The 20,433-nt window shown below is 44.6% G+C and overlaps 1 protein-coding gene across 2 annotated transcripts in view; it reads right to left on the minus strand.

The window, feature by feature from the left end:
* Gng2 (G protein subunit gamma 2) overlaps positions 1-20,433 on the minus strand; it is a 107,273-nt gene that overhangs the window by 11,062 nt on the left and 75,778 nt on the right. For both annotated transcript variants that reach the window (XM_052733474.1, XM_052733475.1), the window contains exon 3: positions 7,463-7,578. In XM_052733474.1, coding sequence (XP_052589434.1) covers positions 7,463-7,549 — 87 coding nt within the window. In that variant the 5' untranslated portion in view covers positions 7,550-7,578. The remainder of the gene's footprint in view (positions 1-7,462; positions 7,579-20,433) is intronic.

Genomic DNA, 20,433 nt, shown 5'->3' on the forward strand with positions numbered 1-20,433 from the left:
CTTTTTAGTTTTGAATTGTTTATAAAGATGCACTGCACATGGTGTTGACTTACACTCACACTATGACACACAAGTTTGACTCTAAAACCACCTATCCTGCCCCCTTTCACACGGCATTTGAATTCTCTCTAATTGCTGCAGTTTTGCTTATCTAATTACATTCATGCTAGACTCTTCAAAGAATCACAGGGAACACAAACACTGCCTTTGACTTTAAGGACCGTGCAGTCTGTTTGGAAAAGTTTATCTAATAAAAGTAAACTAGCAAATTTGGTAGGAATAGAAAAAGATTCATGAACAGGTGAGGATTTGAGCTGACACTCAATGAAAGAATATGATTTGCACAGGCAAAGAGGGGTTTGGGGTGGGGTGTCCCTAGGGAGGAACCCAGAATAACCAGGTATGCAGGAATTACATAACACATCGTTAGAGCAGTAAGGAGAATTGGTTGAAAGGGAATATTGGAAATATTTGGGAGAAATGAGTAAGCTTGAAATTTTTATGTGAGATCCATTTATGAGACTCATCAGGTAAGAAACAACCATTTCCTTCATGCTTCTGGCCTTGGGCTTTCCCCCCTTACTTCTAGATTATTTTCCATAATGATTAAGAGTAAGTAGTCTCTGCCGCTTAACAGAGAATTCTCAATAGAAGAATCTCAAATGGCTGAAAGACATTTAAGGAATTGCTCAACATCCTCAGTCATCAGGGAAATGCAAATCAAAACAACTCTGAGATACCATCTTAGACCTGTCAGAATGGCTAAGATCAAAAACACTGAAGACAGCTTATGTTGGAGAGGAGGTGGAGCAAGGGGAACACTCCTCCACTGTTGATGGGAATGCAAACTTGTACAGCCACTCTGGAAATCAGTATGGCGGTTTCTCAGAAAATTGAGAATAAGTCTTCCTCAAGACCCAGCTATACCACTCTCGGGCATATACCCAAGGAATGCTCAATCTTACCACAAGGATACTTGCTCAACTATGTTCATATCAGCATTATTCATAATAGCAAGAACCTGGAAACAACCTAGATGCCCCTCAACTGAAGAATGGATAAAGAAAATGTGGTACATATACACAATGGAGTACTACTCAGCAGTAAAAAAAAAATTATATCATGAAATTTGCAGGCAAATGGATGGAACTAGAAAATATAATCCTGAGTGAGGTAACCCAGAATCAGAAGGACAAACATAGTATGTACTCACTCATAAGTGGATACTAGATGTGAGGGAAGGGATGGCCAGACTGCAACCCACAGCTCCAGAGAGGCTAACTAACAGGGAAAGACCCTAAGAGGGACACATGAATGGCCCAGTGAAGGAGAAGTGGATGAGATCTACATGAGCAGAATGGGAGTGGGGGTGGTGGTAGAGGGTGAGGAGTGGGGGATGAGAACATAGGGAAATGGGAGGGTCAAGCTGCAACAGGGACAGAGTGGGAGGGCAGGGAGTAAGATACCATGATAGATAAGGACATCATGGGAACAGGAAGAGGCAGGGTGCCGGGGAGGCTTTCAGGAATCCACAAGGATGACCCCACCTGGCAGTGGTCTAGAGGGTGCCTGGACTGGTCTACTCTGGTGATTGGTCTAGTGAATACCCTAACTATCATCATAGAGCCTTTGTCCAGTGACTGATGGAGGCGGATGCAGAGATCCATGGTCAGGTGCCAGGCTGAGCCCCAGTGAGAGAGAGGAGGGATTCTGCAGGCGGGGGATGTCAAGATCATGATGGGAAGATGTGCAGAGATGACCGGCCACACTAGTGGAAGCCCATGAACGGTGGACTGGTGGCTGTAGAGCCCCCATGGGACTGGACTAGGCCCTCTGGATACAGAAGACAGTTGTTTGGCTAGAACTGTTTGGGGGGCACCCAGACAGGGGGATAGGGATCCATCCCTGGTGCTTGGGCAGGCTTTTGGGAGCCCAGTGCCTGTGGTGTGACACCTTGCGCAGCCTTGGTGCAGTGGGGAGGGGCTTGGACCTGCCTAGGCTCAGTGTGCCAGGCTCTGCTGACTCCCCATGGGAGACCTTGATTTGGGGGATGTGGGGATGTGAGGTGGCTTGGGAGGGAGGGCTGGGGGTGGGAGGAGGGAGGAGATGGGATCTGTGGGTGGTATGTAGAGTGAGTAGAAATTTTCTTTCTTTTTTTGGCGGGGGAGCTGAGGATCGAACCCAGGGCCTTGCGCTTGCTAGGCAAGCGCTCTACCACTGAGCTAAATCCCCAACCTGAAAATTTCTTAATAAAGAAAAAAAAAGAGTAGTCTCTGTCTAATATATCACCCTAGCTTACATCAGTTCCTAGTTCCTTTCTTACCCCTATGGATGGGTTAATTCCTAGGAACCATGATTTTGTACTGCAGTTTGATTTTGATAGCAGGAGATTGAAGCTGGAGGTATCTTACTCTTGCCAAACAGAGATGCCAGATTATGGACGTGAAACTGAAAAGATGTGGCCGAGTCTTGGTTACCCTGGGAGCGGTGGGCGGCCATCTTGTGTCTGTCATAAGCACCAGTCAGCTGAGAAACACACTTTTCCCAGGAAACACAGATGGTAGGAGAAGCAATGGCTCATGATGGAGCACTCACAGTTCCTGGTGGCTTCTAGCTGTCCCTTGTACGGCTGACACCGCTGCATTTCTATCCTGGATTCTAAGACACCTCATGCCGTCCATAATTAATCCTCTCTTTCTGCCTGAGCTAGATCGCTTCCGGTTTCTATTTGATACCTGAAGAGTCCTAATGTGGTAACAATACGATAGTTCCTGGACCCCGCTGTCCTCTACTTCGGTACATGTTCCCTCCTCCTGCACCCCCTTATTCCATGACTAGTGTTTGTCTATGTCCTGCTTTAGAGATCCAAGCGTCACTGTTCACAGCCCCTCCAAACTCCTCCACCTTGACTCCCTTGTTTTTACTTCCTATCCTTGAAGGAAATGCTAACAAAGAAATAGAGAAAGGCCAGAGGCATCACTGATATATGCCTGGGGCTTCTGAACAGAGAAGGGTTTTATTAGTCTGAATCCCCCAGGACATGTGATACAAAGGCTAGAAAACAAGAAACGTTTCAAAACAAAAACATGTTATTGAGGTCCTGTGAGCAGGCTGGGTCACTCTGGAGGCCACCCGCGGGATAAGGTGCTTGTGAGACCTTTAGAAACTCCAGCAGCAGCTGTACTCTAGCTCCTCTTATTCAGGGTCCTACTCATGTCAACTCAGCTGCTGCTGGTTCTTCCAGATGAACATAAAGCGATCATACGCTGAGGTTCCTGCTGTCACTGGAAAATCACAAACCTGGCATCTTTCAAAAAGCCCCTCTCCCTGATAGGCTCATGCACAGAAAGTAGGTAGGGACGCTAGAAATTTTGAAGCCCTTGAAGGAACCCTGAAAGCAGATAACCAGCTAGCTGACAACTGTGACAACAAGTCACAGTGTTACCCAACAGGGAAACTAAAAATAATCTGTCACCACAGCACGCCTGCCTGGCTGTGTGGTGCAGAACAAACGCCCTAGTACAGGCTGCTGCTGGGTTTCCATCATCATCAGGTCTGATGACATCAAGAAGTCAGAGATGCAGCTGTGAAGATCTCCTGCGAACGGTTTATTAGGCTAACCCTCTCTCTCTCTCTCTCTCTCTCTCTCTCTCTCTCTCTCTCTCTCTCTCTCTAGCTATTTATTTATGCCTCTTGAAAGGGCAATCAGGAGTTGGCTTTGACACCTTTGGTAATTATGCTTCCCTGATGTATTTGCTTATTCTGATAGTCGGTCTTGTTCGGACCTTTTGTAACCCCTCACTATGAGGCACATTATCGAGGGTAAGACCCATATCTGTTCATTTCTACCTCTAAAACCTAATAAGTACTGACAACATAGAAAATCTCAATAAAATATTCATTAGACAAACAGATGAATATGGACAGATGAAAACTCCAACCTCACAGGGAGGGTCCTGGAGACCTTTACCAAGAACCTAAGGATTGGGTCTGACTCTTCAGGGAATCAATGCCATTTCCCATGAATAAACTGAAAAGGGGAAGGGGAAGACGTAGGACACTCAAAGCTTTGATGTTCCTTTCGAGGGAATCAAAAGTGGTTGTTATGACCAGTGTGGGTAAGAGAAAGGGGAATAAAACTGAGGAGACGCGCAGGAGAACTCTGTAGTTTCCATTAAAGAGTCTGAGATTCACTGTACAAAGGATGGGGAGCTGCAGTATAGTCAAGTTTTCAGTGCGAGAGGAACATGATGACATTTTCCTCCGGAGTGTTTTCTTTGGCAGCTCTATGACAGGCACCTGTCAGCCTGGTGGACGTGGGTTTGAGCAGACTGCAGGGACCAGGCAGGAGCCATTGCAGTCAAGGGTTCCGGGAAGGATGGCCTGGCTGAAGAGGTCATTTCAGCACCCTCTCTTGATGTCATTTTTTATCACCCATCAGGACATCACACTCTCCTTCAGGACCAGTGTCTGGGGATTCTGAGGTGTGGCAAAAAAATGCCAACCACAGCAGAGATGGCAAAACCACTCTTTCTCAGGAGGAGGGTGGGTGGAGCCTCTGTCCCCCATAAAGGGAAGGATACAGAAGTCTCTGGGCCACCTCTCTTCTCCCAACAGTCAAATGCCTGACGGTCTCTTTGTACTTTTTCAGTAGGGGGATGAAAAAGAAGAGCAGTGAAGGAGGGGAAGCCAGAAAGCGGCAGAGGAAGAAAACGCACAGGACGGAGCCCCCATCTCATTCACGAGCAGGGAAGGATGAACGCCAGGGAAGACGGAGCAGGATCTGATTGTGGTATGGCCCACCCCCAGGAGTCTGAGCTTACAAAGGAGGTTTCTAGTGGATGGGAAAATGTCCAATGATGTCCGCCCAGCTCCTTTATGGAGGTGGGTGAGCCCTCCCTTCACTATCCAGGACTGAGCAGGTACTGGGGAGACAGCTCCAACCACTTGGCTGGAGGTGGCAGGTCTTAACTGTGGCTGTATAGTGGAATTAGCTGAAGATTAAAAAAAACACTGATGCCTGAATCCCAAACCCAAGAGATCCCAATTTAATTGGTTTTCCTTTTAGTGTGGTTTGGGAATTGGTCTGTTTATAGAACCCTTTGGGTGTCGTGAACACACAGACGGGCTGAGAACAATTGTTCTAGACCAGGAGCCAGCACACTTGCTTCATAAAGGGACAGAAGGTCATTATTCGGAGTCTTATGGACTGTATGATCCCTGATAACACTTCAGTTCGGTGGTTGGAGTGTGAAGCCACACACAAAATATAAATGGATGAGTATACGTGTGTTCCAATAATACTTTATTCATAAAAACAGAGCATGGGCTGGAATTTAGTCCTGAGCCACATTTTATTGGGGTACTGCATACCCCAATGCATCCGCTGAACAATCCAGACTTTTTAAGGTAGAGGAAAAAAAGTAGAAAAATACTGTAGTTTTGTTTTTTTTTTAAAAAGACATTGCCTCAACTGAATGTGCCAGGCTCTGCTGACTCCCCATGGGAGACTTTGCCTTGGAGGAGGTGGGAATGGAGGGTGGGTTGAGGGGGAAGGCTGGGGGGCGGGATGAGGGAGGAGAGGAGAATCTATGGCTGGTATGTAAAATGAAAAGAAAATCTCTTAATAATAAAAAAAATGAAAAAAAGACATTTGGAATAATGTTCTATTTTTTCTTTGAGTACAATGAGATATGTTTCTGAGTTCCGTTTCCTAAAATGCTTTTGAGAAAGTAAAATTGATGACTGACAAAAATTTACCTTACTGGTAATCCATCCTATAATAGCTGTCTACTCATAATGACATAGTGGGGTTAACTTCACATTCGAAATATGCTAAATAAATGGTTTGAACAAAAACCTTGCATCTAAGTCAGCCTCAACAAGCTGAACAAGTCTGGGGCATGGAAGAAAAAGTAGATTACTAACCTTCGTTAAACTTCTATGCAGTGTGTGTGTGTGTGTGTGTGTGTGTGTGTGTGTGTGTGTGTGTGTGTTTGGGAGACCAAGTGTGACTTTGTGTTTGTGCGTGTGCATGTGGAGGACAGGGGTGAATGTCAGACATCCTCCTCCATCACTGCCCACCTTAGCTTTTGAGACAGGGTCTCTCACGGAACCTAGAGCTCGCTGTTTCTATTAACTGTCGGGCTAGCAAGTCCCTGAGATCTGCCTGTTTCTGTGCATTAACACATCTGGCTTTTTTTCTTTTTACGTTTATTAACTTGGTCCCCCTCGTGTGGTGTGTGTGTGTGTGTGTGTGTGTGGTGTGGTATTGTGTGTGTGTGTATGTATGTGGTGTATGTGGTGTGTGTATGTGTATATATGTGGTATAATATGTGTTGGTATGTGATGTGGTATGTTGTGGTATGTGGTGTGGTGTACGTGTGGGGGGTGGTATGTGAAGTGGTATTTGTGGTGTGTAGTATGATGTGGTGGTTTTTTGTGTGTATGTGGTGCATGTGGTGTGGTGTGGTGTGTCATGGTGTATGGTGTAGTGTGGGGTATGGTGTGGTGTTGTCTGTGTGTGGTGTTTGTGTGGTGTGGTATAGTGTGTGTGTGTATGGTGTGGTATGTGTGTGTGTGATGTGGTATGTGGTGTGGCATATGGTATGATGTGGTATTGTGTGTGTGTGTGTGGTGTGGTGTGTCCTGGTGTGGTGTTGTGTGTGTGTGGTATGGTGTGGTGTGTGTGTGGTGTGTTATATGATGTGTTGCATGTGTGTGGTGTGTGATGTGGTGATGGTGGTGGTGTGTGTGTGTACCACAGTGCACCTGTAGAGGACAGAGGGAGTCAATTCTCTCCTTTACTAAGTGGGTTCTGGAGATTGAACTCAGATTATTAAGTTTGGTAGCTAGCAGCTTTGCCATTGAGCCATCTTGCAGGCCCCCAAACTTGACTTTTTGTGAGGGTGCTAGAAATCCAAACTCAAGTCCCCTTGCTTGTACAGAAGGCGCTTCACCCCTGAGCCATCTACTTAGGCCTCAATTGTGACTCTTGTGCTTTGAAGAAAAGAAAAAATCCAGTAAGATATAAAGATGAAAACTTTTTCAATGGTGAATGAATAAAACAGATTAGACTTTAAAATAGGCACTTAGTCTTAGATAGTGGAAGGGACAGAAAAAGTTAGAACCCAGAGTGAGGAAAATGTCTTTATTGGTCAGGCTGGATGTCTCAAGTGCTCACTCATTTCCTTGGCTGGAGCTCAGTCCAAGCCTGTTTTGCTTTTGCTGTGGGATTTGTTTCTGATTCAACACAGGGACCCGTTTCAATGCATGCTGTCATTTTACGTTGCGGAAACCCCGGGGAGGCAGAGCTACCTTCGAGAGATGAGTATGAGCGAGGGTGTGAGACCCAGCTCCTATTCTCCCTGATACTATCGACCTCTACGGAAAACCGTCAAATGGCTGCAAGACATTTGCTCCTCAGTCAAGCTGGATGAGCTGCAGATGACGTCACCCTCACCTTTATCCTGTCGATGTTGGCCTCCATCTTCAGCTGCTCTACGAGCTTCCTGGCTTGTGCTATGCTGGCGGTGTTGTTGCTGGCCATTGGAGAGCTGGACGTGGTTTTCAGACGCTCTAGAGAACAAAGGAAAACTGCATCAGAGAGTTCACAAGCTGCGGAACATGCAGTCTTCACACCTCAGAACAGCGAGGTAAGATCATGCAGATCTCAGAACAGTGACGGTAACTCGGGCCAGTTCCCCAGCCATCTACCCAGTCAGCATTATGTCTAACTAGCAGGATTTGACTGCCCATTTCTGGCCTGCCCCAAAGGGGAATGTTCACCTAGTTAGGCAGAGTAAAATGCACTGATATATACATATACATACACATATATATGATACTAAATCGACAACTTATAAAATGCTCTGGAAGTGGTAGGGTACTGGTGCACACCACCACTGTGTGGCTGCTGTGGCTGCTGTGGGTTGTGGGTGCTCTGTTGTCGGGGCTTGGGTGAAGTGTCCTTAGTTAGAAGATGAGAAGGAAAGCCGGGTGGAGGGATGGGGGAAAATTCAACGCTCCTTCGGGTCTCAACACTATTTCCAATATTCTGACGGACTCAAGCTCCACCCTGCTGCTTAGCTGTGACCACCTCAGACGGCTTACCACAGGGCCACTATACTGGGGAACCAGGGGTGGTGGCCGATGAGGGGGAGGGTAGCTAGTCAGCGCCACTTAATTGCGCATTGCGAAGAGCCATCCCTCCAGGCTCTGAACGTGGCTGAGTTCACAGTTGTTGCTCACAGTTGTTTTCCTCACAGCCCTGCAGGAACACATCCACAGTGTCGGGGGAAGACAGAACCACGTCTAAATTGCTAAGGACGTTAATTTGTTTACTAGTATTTTTCTGCACTAAGCACAAAAGACTTCCTCTTCAGTGCACTTGTGCTTTGAAAGGGACGTTCTCCGCCTGTGTAGCTCACGAGGCAGTGTCTCTGCTAGAGCTCCCGGGGCCCCCCCGTCATGTGGCTTGCCTCCCACGCCCTTCCAACCCTATCCTAATCTTAGTTCTCTTCTTATCCTTTCTTGGCCCATCATATCATCGTACTTTATTATTACCGTCCTTTTTAAAAGCATTCTGTTTCGTGTTCGCTGTCCTCCCCCAAATCTTGATGGGGCCTTGCTTCTCATCAAAGTCCCATGCTATCATTTAAAGCTGCCCCCGGAACAGAGTAGCAATGGCCTAGAGCTTTAATTTAACTAGGATGCCAGACCCAGGAAATGAAACCTGACACGTGGCATCGATCAACACTGGTCCAATCTTGTTTTGGATCCATTATATTAAACATTGTAACTCTGGCTCTCTTTGGGAAGTTTTTTTTTATGTAGTGATGGAGCGGGACCAGGTTCTTCATCTCAAAAAAGAACTCGGGCACATAGGAAATCCAATGTATGAAGGATAACCTATGATATGTCATAGACAAGTTTATCTACCACTAAAATAAATTGTTTTGTTGTTTTCATTACCAAAAAAAGCAGAAGACTATAAGTGATCTCTTTAGTCTTAAGAAAAAAGTTTCTAAATTATTTGTTCAATAATTTTTCATACATAATTCTTCAAGATCAAAGAAGACGTTATGTATAATTCTCTCTCGCCTTCCTTCTGAGAAGTTAGCTTAGAGGGCATGTTGATAAAACAAGCCACCCAACATTTGCCATGTAAACGGAAAGGCAATTAACTGTGTTCGGCAATTTTGTTTCAAAGGATCTGGAGACAATACAGTGGGGGCGGGAATTGAAGCATTGTCTGCAGCAACCAGGAGCTCCAAACTGTACCTTCAGATACTTGAAGATTAAAAAAAAAGGGAGAAATTCATGTTAAAAGGAGGAGGAGGCCGGGCGGTGGTGGCGCACGCCTTTAATCCCAGCACTCGGGAGGCAGAGCCAGGCGGATCTCTGTGAGTTCGAGGCCAGCCTGGGCTACCAAGTGAGTTCCAGGAAAAGGCGCAAAGCTACACAAGAGAAACCCTGTCTCGAAAAACCAAAAAAAAAAAAAAAAAAAAAAAAAAAAAAAAGGAGGAGGAGGAGGAGGAGGAGGAGGAGGAGGAGGAGAATAAGAAGAATGGGGCTTGGAGGGATGGTTCAATGTGTAAACTACCTGGGTTCAATTCCCTGAAAGCCCACAAGGTGGAAGAAATGATTCCAGCCAGTTGTCCTCAGACCTCCAGATGTGCGCCCTGACCCGTTCGCGCATGCACACACAAAATAAATGTAAAAGACTATGATTTAATCAGCATAGTCATTGCACAGGGATATTATATTTCCAAAACCCAATAAACATTTAACAGCCTAGCAAAACTTTACAAAGCCAAGATGAAGTATTGACTTCCCAGTCAGCCTGAGATGTAAACAGCCATGATCTCTCAGTCCCTGGCCACTGTCTGTGAAGCTAATGTTTCTGCCCAGCTACAATTCATTCATCACATTAGAACGCAGATAATCATAGAATGACTGAACCTTCCCTGGGCCTGAAACAGAGTTGGAAGCCTGGCCAACTACTCTTCTGCCTTGAATTGAAACTAAATCCTATAAAAAACCAGAAGCACAGACCATAATTTGCCTCCCGACACCTTTTGCTCTCTTCTTCATTGGTAATGACGTTTTTTCTTTTTATTTCTTTCCTTAAGTGTATATGTGGGTTACCTGTTTGTACATTCTCATGCGTCGTGTGTGTATAGGTGCGTGAGTGTGTAGGCCAGAGGTCAATGTCAACTGCTCTTTACCTTATTTTTTTTGAGACAGAATCTCTCACTGAATACAGAGATCACTGATTCTTCTAGGCTGGCTGGCCAGTGAGCCTCTTAGATCCTCCTGTTTGTGCCTTCCCGGTCCTAGGACTACAGGTGCATGCCCCCGTGCCCAGTGTTTTTACGGAGGTTCTGGGAGATGAGATTTGGGACCTCCTACTTTCTTGGAGAGTATTTGACCATCTTAGCTGTTTCCCAAGACCACATTGCCTTCTGTTTCACAGCTATTACAGGAACCCTGAAGCAGAGCTGAGTGTTACCTGCTGAGTGATCTGTTTTCCAGCCTCCCTTGCAGCTAGAAATGATTATCTAAGTTTGGGTCAATGAGTGATGTCCTTGAGGGGAGGAGTTAGCCTCACTGTCATTTTCCCTGTTTCTGGCCATCTGGAACATTCCAGGATGAGTAGGGAGAATTTTCTTTTTTTTTTTCCTTTTTAAAAATAAAGATTCATTTAAAAATTATTTTTGTGTGTGTGTGTGTGTGTGTGTGTGTGTGTGTGTGTGTGTGTGTGTGTACACATGTATGCACGTATGTGTGGAGGTCAGAAGAGTGTGATAGATGCCCTAGAACTGAAGTTACAGGCAGTTGTGAGCTGCACTGTGGTTGCTGGGAACTGAACTCAGGTCCTCTGGAAGAACAGCAAGTGCTCTTAGCTGCTGAGCTGTCTCTCCAGGTTCATAATCTGCATTCTTGATGGCAGTGTAGAGATACCATGCCAGCTGTGGACTGGCCACCTTTTATGTGAGAGTGAAGCAAGGGGCATCTTGCTCACAGCCCTGTTAGTAAGAGTTTGGCCACCCCAAACCAGTTGTTTACTGAGCTCCATTCTTGTCTTTTGGATTCTAGGGGAGTCTTGGTGTCTTTTTGCGCTCTGGAGGGGACGGATTTAATGTGTGCAGACTTGTTGCTGCAGTAGTGTACCTTGCACACTTAGCTCCTGAAACAGCAGAAAATTATCTTGCAGCTCTGGATATCAGAAATACGGAATGGGTCTCATGAGGATAAAGTCCAGGTGTAGAGAGGATGGGCAGGACTCCTTCTGGGGGGTGATGGTCCGAGAAAGAACCCATTTCCGTTTTTTCATGGTTTCCAGGGCATTCTTCATGGTTGGAGAAGGTGAGCGAGTCCTTCTATCACTGCTTGGCTTTCTGAGGTCATATCTTTCTTTGACTCTAGTTCCTATTCCGATTATCTCTGCCAGGATCCTTGTAACTCCATTGTGACTTCCTAGGTCACCCCAGATACTCTTCCTCACTTTATGTCAGCTGATCAACAGCCTTAATTCCATCTGCAACCTGAGTCCCCTTTGCTGTGCATTTACAGGTTCTAGGAATTGGAACCTGACCATCTTCAGGAAAGTTGAGAGTAACCAATTACTTTCTGATGGATTTAAGGCCCACTCCATGAGATGGAACCCATAAGCAACACTGTTAAAGTGACCAAGAACCTGAGAATAGATAAGTCATGAACCTAGAGGAAAACCTCACACTACCATTCTGCTAAAGGAACATAGCAGCAGTACAATGACTCCTAATGGCATTCTGCTATACTCATAGATCAGTGTCTCACTCACAACTGGACATTGTGCAGAGAGTTAGAGACTTTGGAGCACTCAGTCCTAAATGGGGTGTTCGCATTCAAGTCTTCCCCTCAGGGATCTATGTGAAAGAGGAGATGGAAAGACTATAAGAGCCATAGGCTCAAGGAAACAGTGTCTCCCGGACACAACAGGACTGATGATCAGATGAACTAACAGAGTCTGTGGCAGCATGCACAAGGCCTGCCTGCACAGGCTCAGTCCAGACAGGGTCCCAGCACTGAGGGGAAGACGTGAACATGGGCTCCACCCCCTAACCGAGAGGCTATCTCTAATTGATACCCACGGGCACAGCGAATATCAGCGTTCTCCAATGGCGTCGCACAGGGTATATTAATCACACTTCAGGGCAGGCCCCACCCCATGCACAGGAATAGCTGTCTAACACAAAACAAACGATACGGTACAATTGTAAACTTTTTGTCTCATTTTACCTTGTTTGGGTTTTTTTTTTTTTTTTTTGACTTGTTGGCCTTTCACTTGTTTATTTCGACTTCTGTTATTGCGTGCGTGCGTGCGTGTGTGCGTGCGTGCGTGTGTGTGTGTGTGTGTGTGTGTGTGTGTGTGTGTGTGTGTGTTTCTTATTTTGTTTTGTTTTTTAAAGAGAGAGGAAAAAGGCCAGGCAGTGATGGCTCACGCCTTTAATCCCAGCACTAAGGAAGCAGAGGCAGGCGGATCTCTGTGAATTCGAGGCCAGGGTGAGTTGTTTCACAGAGGAAACCATGTCTTCTAAGCTTTTGTACTAATGTGTGTGTGTGTGTGTGTGTGTGTGTGTGTGTGTGTGTGTATTTTGTAAATGCCTATTCGAAACACACCTATTCAAAAGGAGACTTCTGCATCACTAATTAATATTTACCTCTTTGCTGTAAAATTCACAGCATATAATTTATGGTCTTAAGTCATTTTTAAGCATGTATTTCAGTAGTGTGAGGGACATTTTTCACTGTATGAGGCCATTGCATTATCCATTTCCAGAATACTTTTGATCTGAAACTCCTCTAAACAATAACGTATGCTTCCCTTTCTCCAGGCCTCCCCCATCACAGTTCCATTCTTGACCTTTGAAAAAGAATGGCCCCCATAGGCTCATAGATTTGAATGTTTGGTCCTTAGGGAGTGGTGCTATTTGACAGAGATTAGGAGGTGTGGCCTTGTTGGAGGAAGTGTGTCCCTGGGGGTGGGCTTCGGGGTTTCAAATGCTCAAGCCAGGCCCAGTATCTCTTTCTCCCTCTTCCTGCTGCCTGATTGATGATCCAGATGTAGAACTCTCAGCCACCTCTTCAGTACCATGTCTGCCTGTGTGCCGCCATGCTTCCTGCCATGATGATAATGGACTAAGCCTCTCAAATTGTAAGCCAGCCTCAATTAAATATTATCCTTTATATGACTTGCTGTGGTCATAATGCCTCTTCACAACAATAGAACATTGACTAAGACACTGCCTCTGTGCTCTTGTGACCCTTGACTAAGACACTGCCACGGTGATCTTGTGACCATCGACTGACACACTGTCACTGTGATCTTGTGACCCTAGACTGACACACTGCCTCTGTGATCTTGTGACCATTGACTGACACACTGCCTCTGTGATCTTGTGACCATTGAATAAGACACTGCCACTGTGATCTTGTGACCATTGAATAAGACACTGCCTCTGTGATCTTGTGACCCTTGACTAAGACACTGCCTCTGTGATCTTGTGACCCTTGACTAAGACACTGCCACTGTGATCTTGTGACCATTGACTGACACACTGCCTCTGTGATCTTGTGACCATTGAATAAGACACTGCCACTGTGATCTTGTGACCATTGAATAAGACACTGCCTCTGTGATCTTGTGACCCTTGACTAAGACACTGCCTCTGTGATCTTGTGACCCTTGACTAAGACACTGCCACTGTGATCTTGTGACCATTGACTGACACACTGCCTCTGTGATCTTGACTACTTTGGCTCTTTCTTGGGAGTGGAATCACGAACTTGTCTATTTTGTGACTGGCTTATTGACTAGAGCATGAGGACTTCAAGGTTCATGAAGGATGCAGGGTAGGCAAATGTTCTTTCTCTTACAGCTGATTGGTATTGTGTGCATATATCACAGCTTAGAAATCCATTCATTTGTTGAGGGACATTTTGGTTACTTCCACATTTTAGCTATTTCGAATGCTGCTTTGAAGTTAGATGTCCACACACCTTTTCCACACCCCGCTTTCAGCTCCTTAGGGTAGAACTCAAAGGGGGAGTTTCAGGTTATATATGTATATGTAAAGATATAAACATATAAATAGAAGCAAAAATGTAAAATAGATAAAGACAGAAGAAACAGACTATACAAACACATAACAACAATAATGGATAAATATACAAAAATATATGCAATATATATATTTATATATATATAAATATGCAGTATATATTTTGTTTTACATACTGGCTTCTAGCATGACTATGCCATTCTATATTTGACCAAAAGTGCACAAGAGTTTCAATTTCTGTGCATGCTAGTCAGACGTGTTATTTTCTGTGACTGCTTTTTCAATAGTAGTGAGTTATCGTAACGGATGGAAAGTAGTATTTTCTTGCTGTTTAGATTTACATTTCTGTTATCAGTGCTGTTGGGGATCTTTTCATGTGGGGACAGTGGTTCTCTCAGCTTCTTTGGAGGAGTACCTGTTTGAATCTATTGCCCATGTTTTAAAAGAGGATTTTCTTGTGGAAGTTTGAAGGGTTTCCATTTATTCAGGATATTGTGTTCTCATTAGATAAATGCTTTCCAAATACATTTTCTTGTTATATGGGCTGCTCTTTATGTTATCCTTGGATGCATACACATTTTAAATTTTTGTGGAGGACAGTTTGTCAACTTGATATGGTTACCTGAGTCACACACAGGAACAATGGCCACATCCAGTGTTGTGAAGCGTTTGCTCCGTGCAGTCTTCTGGTACAGCACAGGTTTATAGTTTTAAGTCTTACAATCATGCCCCTGACCTTTGACTTGGTGAAGGGGTTGGGATAGAACCCAGAGCTTTGTTCTAACATTGAGCAATGTCCCAACATTAATCAATACATTCTGAGTTAATTTTGATTATCACATCAGGTGTATCTTCACTGTTTGGCCTATGGCTATTTGATTTTTCCAACCCCATTTGTTGAAAATAGTATCATTTTCCTCATTAATTATAAACTAGATGTTTGTTTTTCCTCCCAATTTATATGTAGAAGCTTACTGCACGCCCCCGCCAGTTTAAAGGTGGGGCCTTTGCGAGGTAGTTACATCATGCAGGTGGAGGCCTCATAGACCTGATTAGGAGATGGAAGATGGAAGTGAGGAAGATCTTGACATCTGCAGGGTAAGAAGAGGACCTCAGGCTGTATTTTTGTTGTTGCAGACCAGATTGAATAAGATACACGGTCTTCGTACCCTGGTCACAAGCCATCTGAATGCATAAGGCATTATTTCTGAACACTCTGTTTTGTCCCGTTGGTCTATGGAGAGGTGACATCTCTCTGTGCCTCTGCCACAGTGTTTTGACCACCACAGCTTTGGTAGGTTTTGAAAATAGCAACTGTAAGGACTACTTTAATTTGTCCCTTTGTATGATTGTTTTAGATATTTGGGGCTTTATATAAAAATTTCAGATGGATTTTTCTATTTTGGCTAAAAACATGGTTGGAATTTTGATAGGTGTTATCATGTAAAATTCCTTGGAGCAGTATTGGCATGTCGGTGGTCCATCTTCAATCTATGGCTCTGGGACATCTTCATTTCTTTGTGTGTTCTTTAACTTTTTTTCAGCAGTCTTTGTCAGTTTTCAATGTATGTTTTATCTCTTTGGTTAATTACTAAATATTCTTTTTGGTGCTGCTATTATTATAAGTGCAACCATACTTCCCTTTAGATCATTTCTTGTTAGCAGAGAAGCGGCACCTCACTAATCCCCCACTTGAGTTGGAAGCAGTTGTATGCATGGGGACGCATGGCTGAGGAATGGCGCTGCACCTTGTGAACACGATGGGTTTAAGAGTTCACTCCATCGGACGCTTCGGCATGGCAGCAGAGAGGCACCAACACATAGTCGACACTCGGCTAATGTTCCTCTTTCATTTTACACGCGACTCCAATTGGACAGCATTTACTTTAAGAGAGAAGAAACTAAGACAAACTTGCTAATCTCTGAAAGTGGCCCTAAAAAGAAAGGGACATTCTGCTGAGATCATGCAGACAAAAGTTTTAAATTACACCTACCTCTAGAAAACAAGTGGTGGTGGGGGGGGGAACATGCCTCTGTTGTTGTTAAAATACAGGTTGGGATGTGTGGTAGTTTGAACGTCATTGGCCCCCATAACCTCACAGGGAGTGGCACTATTAGGAGGTGTGGCTTTGTTGGAGTGGGTATGGCTTTGATGGAGGAAGTGTCACTGTGGGTACGGGCTTTGGGGTTTTCTATGTTCGGAATACTGCCCAGTGTCTCAGTCCACTTCCTGTTGCCTGTGAGATGTAGGACTCTCAGCTACCTCTTCAGTATCATGTCTGTCTGCATGCCGCCATGCTCCCCACCATGATGATAATGGACTGAACCTCTGAAACTGTAAGGGAGCCCCCCAATTAAATGTTTTATTTCACAAGAGTTGCCATGGTCATGGTGTCTTTTCACAGCAATAGAAACCCTGACTAAGACAGGATGTATCTCAGCAATATAACGTTTTCCTAGCATGCCAAGCCCTGAATTCAATCCTCAGTACAACACTAACAAACAAAAACCCAATCCAAACCAACCAAAACCAAACCCAAAGTGATTATTCTATACACTGCATCCCTGCGCTCTTATCAGCCTGGTCCTTGGTGACAAACTAGAGCTCTGTAGAGCCCCGCCGGCCCTGAGCCCTCAAGACTGCAACAGAGATGTGCTGGGGGGGTAGTGGTCATCTTTCCCAGGAGTCTGTAGGGCAGAGGGAAATAGAGTCCAATTTTAATTGTTTGGGGGAAAATCCAAAAGACCTCAGAACATTTCTGGGAGTCAGTTGGAGAAATGGTCAAAAGTTGAACAAATGCTAGAGTGACTCCTTTGGACTAGCAAACTGTCCTGGGAGACTACTGTAGTAGCCGCCAAGTGGGCATTATTTGGCAGCCATCATGTAGCATGGGATGCTTGTGGTTACGTTCTTGAATTTAGATCTCTCTCCTCTTTCCCTCCCTCCTCATTTAAATAATCTCAAATACATAATTACGGCAATTTCAAATAGGTTTAATCTTTGTTCCACACCCTGAACTTGACCCACTGGCAGTGACACCAGAAGGCATTTGGAAGTGTGTGTGTGTGTGTGTGTGTGTGTGTGTGTGTGTGTGTGTCTACTTCCGGTTGTGACAATAAATGGAGACACAAGTGGTATGTAATGGGCTGAGGCAGACACTCCGTTCTCTGCAGCATAGCACATAACAATGAGGTGGGCTGTTCCAAACGCCCCTGGTGCCCTCAGTCATACACGACCAAGCTGCTCACGGAACACATACCACGCAGAACCATTCACTACCTGCTTTTAGAGCCTATTTTTTGATTCCCACGACCCCCGCCCCAGTGATGCATGAGTGCTGAGAGCTCCTGATTCTCATCAGCATCTCTGTGCCCGAAGGATCTGCGGTTCCTGCTCGTTTAAAACGGAGCATGGTCTCTTTGTGCAGTGTTCTGGTGGACTGAGATAATGCTGAGCTGAGTTTGCCCATGAGGAAAAACAAAAAAACAAACCAAACCCCCACAAATATCTCTAGAACAGTCACAGGGGTTATATGTGAGGGACTTGTAGAGGTCTGCCGGAATGTCACATCCCACCTGAATTCCAGACGCAAGCAGCACACACAAAGCATTACTCTACTCCATTTGTGAGTCTCCACCCACTCCAAGGACCAGCAGACTTCTAGCAGGGTGATAACATTTCTTTTCCCTCAAAACACATTCAGCACTCTCATTTTCTTCAGGAGGAATGTTTTGGTTAAAGAACCATACATTTTCTTGTCACTTAGGCTTTGTAATATATATATATCAGTCCTTTATTTCCATGGCACAAAGATAAATACATGTTTTGAAATTGGGATCTTTGCCTTAGAGACTGTAGGTTAATTGTAGAGTATTTTATTCTTTTCATCCTTTAATAGTGTTTTTTTTAAAGCATTCAGACACACTTCCCTAGGAACTTTTATTTTAATTACAACTGTGTGTTTCTCTGTACCATGTTTTGATGTTTGCAGTAGGTGTGTGTGGGGTTTGATTAGTTTGTTTTGTACTAAACTGGTAATAAACCATTTATAGGTCTAAAATACCATTATTGGCTATAGTTCCCAGCCACTTGGTAATGTCTTTGCTATTTTCATTTGTCAGCTAGCTATCATTGGTGTTTGGGGGTTAATTCATTTTAAATTGGAAGACTAATTTTTAAATGTTCCAATTTTAAAAGTTTTCAGAGACTCTACAGTGATTTATTTGCAAATATATCTGTGCTACAGTCACACACCCATAATCATCCAGGTTGAGCTTGGGCACTTTTGTCTTCTGCATTTTGATCCTTATTCAAATTTACTGCAAGTATACTGACATCAAACCGGCGTTATATATTATATAAAACATACATCATAAAGGACATTTTACACTATATATCATCTATATCATCAAATTGACTGTATTATATATACCGATGAGATTAGTGTACGTACTAATATCAGATTATATGCACTTTCAGTTTCACCATCAGACATTAGTGTACTTATGCACAGTGACTGCAGTATAAATGAAATAATGATAAAACACGAGTCTGCAGGATCTCATGGTGGCTAACTTCTGGTCTTGCATCTCTTCCTGTTAACAGTTGGCCACTTGGGCTTGGAAACAGCAAAACAGCACATTCGAAACAGCACATCAGTCTCTGCCAATCAGCACACACTCATTTTCTTTGGTTCCCCAGCAACAAGGGACAGTTAAAACCAATAAAAGATGTATCGTGAGTTGCCGCTTCTCCCTTAACATTGTCAAGCCCTGGGGTATCTGGATTAGAATCCACACTGCATCTTTGCTCATCCAGCCCTAGCTATCTATGTATTTCAACAACTGGGTAGTCACAAAGAACTTCTTGGTGTCACAGTGTCTTGGTTTCCTTACCTTTGCTCACTTTGGAGCAGTACTGTGAAGGTTTGAGGGAGAGAATGAAAACAGATTGGACAGGGTATGTGTGCAGTATATATGTGTCCACACCGACACCATGGAGCGGCTTGGACGCAGAAGCTGTGGAACGGTCTTGGGCTCCATGAGTGCGCACTGAATGGAGAAGACAGGGAAGACAAGGGATGGCAGACAGAACAGAAAGGGGCAGGAGGAAGGGTGGGGTGGTACAGCAAAACAAGCTGTCCCTAGGAAGCCTCAGGAAGCTCACAGGTCTGCCATCATGCCATGGGCTGGAACCACGGCACTGGCTAAAATGTAGACTGGATTTGTAAGAAAAACAGAAATCTCCCAAGAGCAGTTCCCAACCCTGGCTCCCTTCTCCCGGCTCTAGGCTTTCACTATGGGACAAAGTGTTTGTGTAAATACATTTCGCTTGTATACTAAGAGCTTGCCATGTGTCACAGTTGGGCCAGGCTCATTCAAGCACTATCCTGTCTAATCCTCAGCATGACTCAGGGAAGTGCAGGCGCTATCTCCCTCCTCAGTGGAAACAGGAGCTTGGATTAAGTGTGCACATTATGGAGAAGGATGCTCCTTTTTCCCTGGGAAAGACTTTCTTCAGGCACTTCCTAATTCACAGCATTGTCAGAAGCATTGGTCTCTAGTCTGGGGTCTATGGTGCCTGTTCATTCTTATGCTCTGTAGGTCTCTGTTGCCTCTGGGAGAGCTAATGTGAATGAAACCAACAACCAGACTGTTCATGGGCCAAAAGGGAAGAGAACCGGCCCAGGGAATGGCTTCAGATCCACACTTACTTCCACGAGCTTTCCCTGGAAAGCAAGTGTCCCTTAGGGAAGGAGAGAAAGCACACTCCAGGGACTGCCTTTCACTCTGCAGGGGGCTGCTTCTGTCGTGGGGGTGGAGAGGAAGACACAGCCCAGCTTCCCTGCAGAACCATCATTTGAAATGACAGCTTCCCGCTTCCCGGCAAGCTGCTGGTTTTGAGAAAACATTAACCTCTACGAGATGGAGCCTTCCTCCTGGACACAGGCTAGCTGATTTTCATGACCTTTATGAAAAACAGAGGCCTTGATGAAAATGTTTCCTTCAAAGTCACGAATTTCGTAAAATGAAACAGAAGGGGTTAGGCTGTATTGCCACTCAGAAATGACACATCCGCTTTTAGTTTTCATCTGCCCCTGGCATAAGGCGATGGCTTGTTTCGGTAAACAGGAGCTGGCATTTTTAGATACTAGGTAAGCTTTGTTCTCACCAAGAAAAGATTAGTATTCCATTTCATATATGCTGGTTTTTTTTGTTTTTATTTTTGTTTTTTTTAATTATACATACGGAAGCCTACACCACGAACCACAGGATTCTGAGGACAGAGAAATACAAGCTAGTTTCTATGGAGATGGCTGTTAAC

This window comes from Peromyscus californicus, unplaced genomic scaffold, assembly GCF_007827085.1.
Source record: "Peromyscus californicus insignis strain IS unplaced genomic scaffold, ASM782708v3 Scaffold_12__1_contigs__length_115047231, whole genome shotgun sequence".
NCBI lineage: Eukaryota > Metazoa > Chordata > Mammalia > Rodentia > Cricetidae > Peromyscus > Peromyscus californicus.